The 6,423-nt window shown below is 43.4% G+C and overlaps 1 protein-coding gene across 2 annotated transcripts; it reads left to right on the plus strand.

The window, feature by feature from the left end:
• Positions 1-724: 724 nt before the first annotated feature.
• pofut1 (protein O-fucosyltransferase 1) lies at positions 725-6,174 on the plus strand. Of its 2 annotated transcripts, none has more exons than XM_056274297.1 (7): positions 725-854; positions 1,808-1,929; positions 2,880-3,062; positions 3,447-3,559; positions 3,943-4,135; positions 4,249-4,491; positions 4,968-6,174. In XM_056274297.1, exons 1-7 carry the CDS (start codon positions 737-739, stop codon positions 5,160-5,162), a joined length of 1,167 nt encoding a protein of 388 aa, XP_056130272.1. In that variant the 5' UTR covers positions 725-736; the 3' UTR covers positions 5,163-6,174. The 2 variants fall into 2 exon arrangements, with proteins under 2 accessions (XP_056130272.1, XP_056130273.1); XM_056274298.1 differs by lacking the exon at positions 725-854 and adding an exon at positions 1,152-1,326.
• Positions 6,175-6,423: the final 249 nt, after the last annotated feature.

Genomic DNA, 6,423 nt, shown 5'->3' on the forward strand with positions numbered 1-6,423 from the left:
ACCATGATTTCTTGCAAAATTAATACATGTAGCCAATATATGCTAATGTTATGTTTGTTTAGACTATAGTAAAACCATGATTTCTTGCAAACGTAATACGTGTAGCCAGTATATGCTACTGTTATGTTTGTTTGTTTGTTTGTTTGTTTGCTTGGACTATAGCAAAACCACGGTGTCTTGCCAACGTAGTACGTGCAGCCAGTGTACTGTTCACCCTGATGCTGCGCTTCCAGCTTGTGAAATGGCCCAGAGCATCACCTGAACGTGCAGTGGAACAAAGATTCAACCCCACCTATACTGGGGGTTCCTCTAACAACGCAAGATTTGGGGGGCAGTCAAGTCTACAGGTCTACTCATTCATACGCAAGTAACCTCCGAGCCACCAAATCCTCTGTAGGTAGAGATCGAGCCACACCCACCGGAAGTCCGGATGATCCATAATGGCGAAATTATGAAACCGCTCAGCCGATACACGTCACTGACCAACTCAGGAGGTGGGCCGGTGTACGCGGGAACAGAGGCAGGTTTTAACCGACAGATGCTTTCACCCGTGCTTATTGTCAGTAGCCAGCGGAGAGGAGACGTATAGAACGCACAATTTCACATTTCGCGGCGTCACCCATTCACACGTTCGTCCGTTCGGTTGCGGCCCCCACGACCGTCCGCGCGGCACGTAGACGGTTAAAGCGCGACGTCGAGTACCCGCAGTGCACGCTGGGAAACAGCACTAGCCACAATGGCGGCGAAGACGCTCGCGTGTTTGCTTTGGGCGCTTCTCTTCCGCGCCTGTCAGACATTTGGCGACGACTTGGCGTGGGACGAGAGCGGCTACGTCCTGTACTGCCCTTGCATGGGTAACTAAGCGTTTATGGTCCGCGTTAACCTCGCCGTTCGGGCTAATCCGCGCCATGTTGCGGTGACGTTAGCTTGCGGCGTCGCAGCCTCGGTTCGTCTGCTGTGGGATGCTACGTAAGCTAGCTCAATGGGACTTCGCTCGTTGTGTGGACGTTTGTTAAATCTCCTCATCAGTAGAAACTGCCAGGGCTGGAGGCGGGGCTTTATTGTCTTGTCTAACTTCTGATGTAGAGCGTTACTGCATCCTGTTATTCAGGGGCGTAGGACAAGACCGTTCAGTGCCAGTCCAGTCGCCCCGTGTCCTGAGTTATTTTATATCGCAAACTACACCGTGTATGCAAACTCATCAGCAAAAGGAATTCTAGACAGTAAAGGACCACTCAGTCACACTATAACTACATGCTATGAAGCATTAGTTAAATATTAGTCACTACTGGAGTCATCATCTGTGAAGCAAGACATGCACCAAGGGTTAGTGAGTGTTTTAATGGATGTTTTTTTAAATACTTATTAATACTGCAATTTATGATTAATTCGTGCACAAATGTACATCTACATAGTTTGTTAATCATGTACTTTCAATCTCATGTGTAAATGCTTTGTGGGGATACTCCTCACTTTAGATGAGCTCATACCAAATACTTAACAACTAGTAACTACCTGAATTAATCATGAATTGCAGTATTAGTAAGTATTTATAAAACATATTAACACACTCTCCACTGGCGCATGTCATGCTTTACAAATGCTTTACAAATGATGAATTCAGTAGCTAATAATACTTAACAAATGACTCATAGTGTGTGGTTATTATAACATTACTGAACATTCAGTATTTTGTATAAAGGTATCTTGATAGTTACCGCTATTCCCTCAATGACATGGTCCAGCTATACTTGGTGTAAGTTTAAAAAATGAGGGATTTTCTATTGTCCCCATAATGTTTTCTCAGGTCGCTTTGGAAACCAGGCAGACCACTTCCTAGGGTCCCTGGCATTTGCTAAAATGTTAAACCGCACTTTGGCAGTCCCTCCCTGGATTGTGTACCGCCACCATACACCTCCTTATACCAATGTAAGTGGTCTGGTGAAGTATCAGGGACAGTATTGTCTTCCGGGTCTTGCTCTTCCATGCATTAATCTTTTTGCCACAAATGTATGGAGAGGTTACAACATGAAGTTTGTAAGCATTCATTCTATCATCTGAGTTTGGCTAATCAGTATCATTACAAATTGTATCAACATGTGCATTGCACAATGAACGAGACAGAAGCCCCAAAAAATCTGATAACTGACCACTCTCTCTCATGTCTCCCAAAAGTTCACATCTTAATCCAATGTGGTCTAGCTTTCCGGTCTCATACCAGGTCCATGACACAAACCGTTTAAGGCTACATTTATACCAACCGGTACAAGTGACCCAAATCCAACTTTTTGCGCGGGTGGCACAGATTGGATAACTTTTATGACTATAACCAGGGAAAAAAAGCGCATAGAGTTGGATATATTCAGATCTGACTTTGAACACATTCATATATGCAAATAAATTGGATAGAAATCTGATACCTGCCAATGTGACTTTCTTTTGATCACACAGATTGCATTTTTCAGGTCATGCAAACCATACATCATTCAAAATGCGACACTGTCATTGCATTTTCAATGAGGTGGTGGACACATACAGTTGTTTACTTCTGCATCGGTGACCAAACTCTTGTGCAGGCCTACACATGCGGCATGTTTCAAGTTCAAACCAAAGAGTGTTAGCACAGGAGTTGCATATGTGTCACTTTTAAATGTAAGTCTAAAAAGATATCTAAAAATATTGAAAACAAGCAAGAAAATTTAAACTGGGTATCAAGATCTGCGGTGTAAATGTAGCCTAAGTGTTCAGTTATGGTGTAGAATGTCTAATTGGGTGCATTTCTTTATGTGTCATTATTTTGTTGTTGAGTAAAATGACCATATTTTACACAAATAACTTCTTTTCTATTCTAATCTACTATTCTATTCTGTTCTGTCAAGGTCCATGTGCCCTACAGTGAGTTTTTTCAGTTGGAAGCTCTTTCTGCGTATCACCGTGTGGTCAGTCTCGAGGCCTTTATGGAGCATCTTGCTTCAAAGCACTGGCCACCTGGACAGAGGAAGGCCTACTGCTTTGAGACTGCTGCTCAAAGAAGTGTAGACAAGAAATCCTGCCCAATGAAGGTGAGTGCGGTGTATTGTAGAATCCAAGGCTTGTGATATTTCTCATTTGTAAAGTGAGTTGGGTGGGTAGTGTGGAAATTTACCTTGTCACTTTTGGATATTTTGACATTTTTGCACCTTTTCTTACCTCACAAATGCATGCTACCAGAGTGAGGGTGTGGGTGGGATTTGAATACACACTAAGGTTCTTTTTTAAAGACTGTTGAAGTGGTCCCACGTCAACTGGTCTCTTGTGATGGGGTTGATGCACAGTGAAAATGAATGGGACGGTGAATTGCTGCCCTCTGCTGGCTGTTAGTGTTAAATCCAATTTTTTGACAACTGCAAGAATTCTGCTGTTACCATTTTATTAATCTGACATAAATGGGTGGTTTTATTTTTCAGGATGGGAATCCATTTGGTCCATTCTGGGAAAATGTTGGTGTGGAATTTGATGAATCTGTCTTGTTTGGTGGCATTTCCTTTAGTACTTACCATATACCACAGTGGATAAAGAAGTGAGTTCTTTGTTGAAATCATATTCTAAGTAAACAGAAATCACTTCACATGGATACCTAGCAACCCTTCAACATGGTGTAGTCCCAGTGTTCCATTAGCACGTGTAGCGTAATCATGTCCACCATTAGTAAACATACAAGTAAACAAAACAAAGAAAACATACCTCAAGACTTAGTGCAGGTTTGAGTCTTTTATATCAAAATTGGGAAAGTGCCTACAGTATCCATGCCATTCATCACTGCTAATGAAAATTGTTTTGCTGAAAAATATAAACTTTCTTTCAACCTTTATAGTTTATTTGAATGACTTTTAGCTCTGTATCTCAGGCAGTGCCTCCCTCTGAATTGCAGGTTGTTTTTTTTCCCACTATTTGCTGTAATAGGTTCCCACCATCAGAACACCCTGTCTTGGCCCTACCTGGGGCTCCTGCTCAGTTCCCAGTGATTGAGGAGCATGTGAGCCTGCAGCGTTACATGGTGTGGTCAAAGAACATGGTGAAGGAGGGGGAGGAGAAGATTGCATCCCTGCTGCTTAGGCCATATGTTGGCATTCATCTGAGGATTGGCATTGACTGGGTGAGCTGGATTTGAAGACACGGGGGCCTGGACACACATGTGTACAATCACTTTTGCCATGTCCGGGTTTCTTGCTCACATTTTTACCTATTCCTCCCATTCAACTCCTGTAGCAAAATGCCTGCAAGATGCTGGAGAGTGGTGAAGCGGGGCCTCACTTCATGGCATCTCCCCAGTGTGTTGGCTACAACCGCCAGACAGCCCTTCCTCTCACAATGACCATGTGCCTTCCTGACCTGGCAGAGATTCGCAGGGCCCTCAAGCTCTGGGTGAAGAAGACCTCTGCCCGCTCTGTTTATATTGCTACAGACTCGGAATCCCACAGTAGAGACATTGAAAAGCTATTTAAGGGCAAGGTAGGCCCAGTCCTCTTACCTCATAGAGTTAACCAGGATGTAATAGGCAGCCCAGTCTGTGAGCTTAGTATGTCTCACCTTAAAGTCAACCTTAACCTGACTAGTTCTATTTTTACTGAAAAATCTGTAACATAATTTCTTTTCTTTTTTTTAAATCACACTTCTTAGAGACTATTGTTGATGTAAAATATGTACCACAGAAGCTGAAGTTATAATTTAGCCATATTTGTAGGTAGCAACAAGACATTGTAATTTTATTGGTGCACATGGATCAAGTTTTTACTATCCTCTAGGTGTGGTCTATTTATTTTTAGACTAAGCTAAAGCAAATTTGTTGTTTACCAGCAATGATCAAGGGCTAGCTGAGAGGGTATTCAGATAGTAGAAAAATGTGCTTGCTTTGTTACTGTCAAAAGTTTTATTATTTACCTTCCCTTGGTCTTATATATGAGTATATTTGTTTTGGTCTTTTTCAGGTGAAGGTAGTGAGTCTAAAGCCAGACTCGGCACAACTGGACCTGTACATTTTAGGCCAAGCTAACCACTTTATTGGCAACTGTGTCTCCTCATTTTCTGCCTTTGTAAAGAGAGAGCGAGATGCCCATGGCCGCCCATCGTCCTTCTTTGGCATGGACGAACCAAGGAGAGTCAATAAGAGGGAAGAGCTCTGAGTCTGAATGACTATTTTTCAACTGCCACAATGAATGACATGTAGAACTCTGGTGGGGGGTGACCGTTCAGAGGAGCCGCGAGAGTCTGGAGCATAGAAAGCCAATGGATGTTTACTGGAGAGTAACAGCTCTGTAGTGTGCAAAGGATTAAGGTATCAAGCAATCTTAGATCCAATTTTAGAATGGGGTTTAATCTGTGACGAAAGGGAAAGGGTTCAAGGAGATAAGGTCTAGCAGGCCGGCAGTGTTGTAGAAACTGTTTTTGGGATGTCATGGTAAGGACACCGCTGCTATCAATAGACACTATCGCTGTGGCTGTACTCTATTTGAAAGTCTACTGACACTCAAACAGCACGTTAAAGTGTACTTTAAAGATCTGGGTCTCTTCCTGTCTGTGTAAATCAAAGCCAGCTTTTCCTTTCCATCCGGAAAGTAAAGCATTTCCTCTAACATTTCCTCTAGCTGCAGTCATAATTTGTAGCCGCAACCATGTTTTGAATTCCTCTCAGCTTTCCAGGAGCTCAAGTCACCTGTGTGAACTCTGGAAAAAGCTGATTGTAATGTCAGTCATCATGTGCCCAGTCCACCCCTTCCCCCAACTGTTGAGAGCTCCACCTCCCTCTCCCCCTCTCATTCTAATCACCTTTCCCCACATCTTCTTTGGCTTCCTGCCCGAGGAGTGCAACGTAACTGGCCCTGTGCATGCTCTTTCTGGGCAGGAAAGAAGAGACTTGTCTTTGCCTTTGGTCTCTCAATTTTGACCAAAGCAGTCAAAACGCCAGTGAGCCTTGAGTGTTGTGTCGACACCACTGTTCCGTCGATACAAAGTTACCCACAAGGTTTTCCCGAACAAAGACGGATGACATGTTGTATACAGATGAACATTGTTGAAATGAGTAGTGAGGTAACTGGTTTAGTGTGAAATCAGTGATCGTGTTAATTTTCTAGGTCGTGTGTTTGTTATTTCCATCACGTGTTTCTATTAATAAATTGATGCACTCTTAAGTTTTATAAGAAACATTCGCCTCGGCTTGTTCGCTCTTCTCCTGGAAGCCTAGCCGCGAATAAAGGCTGCAGGAACGGATCAGCTGATGCGCCCAGGGTCGGAGAGGCTCATTGAGAGACTTCACGTGGGTTGCCAGGTTTGCCAGGCTTGTTCCGTTAAACTAATAATAGTCGTGTGTGTTCGCCCTCCTGCTTTGTGTCTCGAAGGGGTAAACGGCTGTCGTGTCTACTGTACCAGGGGTCCATATGAACTGCG

The sequence above is a fragment of the Lampris incognitus genome, chromosome 2 (genome assembly GCF_029633865.1).
Source record: "Lampris incognitus isolate fLamInc1 chromosome 2, fLamInc1.hap2, whole genome shotgun sequence".
Classification (NCBI taxonomy): domain Eukaryota; kingdom Metazoa; phylum Chordata; class Actinopteri; order Lampriformes; family Lampridae; genus Lampris; species Lampris incognitus.

Bases quoted from the DNA above. Each gene is read 5' to 3' on its own strand.
- pofut1 (XM_056274297.1), top strand. From the start codon at position 737: ATGGCGGCGAAGACGCTCGCGTGTTTGCTTTGGGCGCTTCTCTTCCGC. The intron at 855-1,807 runs GTAACTAAGCGT...ATGTTTTCTCAG, and splicing joins CCTGTACTGCCCTTGCATGG to GTCGCTTTGGAAACCAGGCA. The intron at 1,930-2,879 runs GTAAGTGGTCTG...TGTTCTGTCAAG, and splicing joins ATACACCTCCTTATACCAAT to GTCCATGTGCCCTACAGTGA.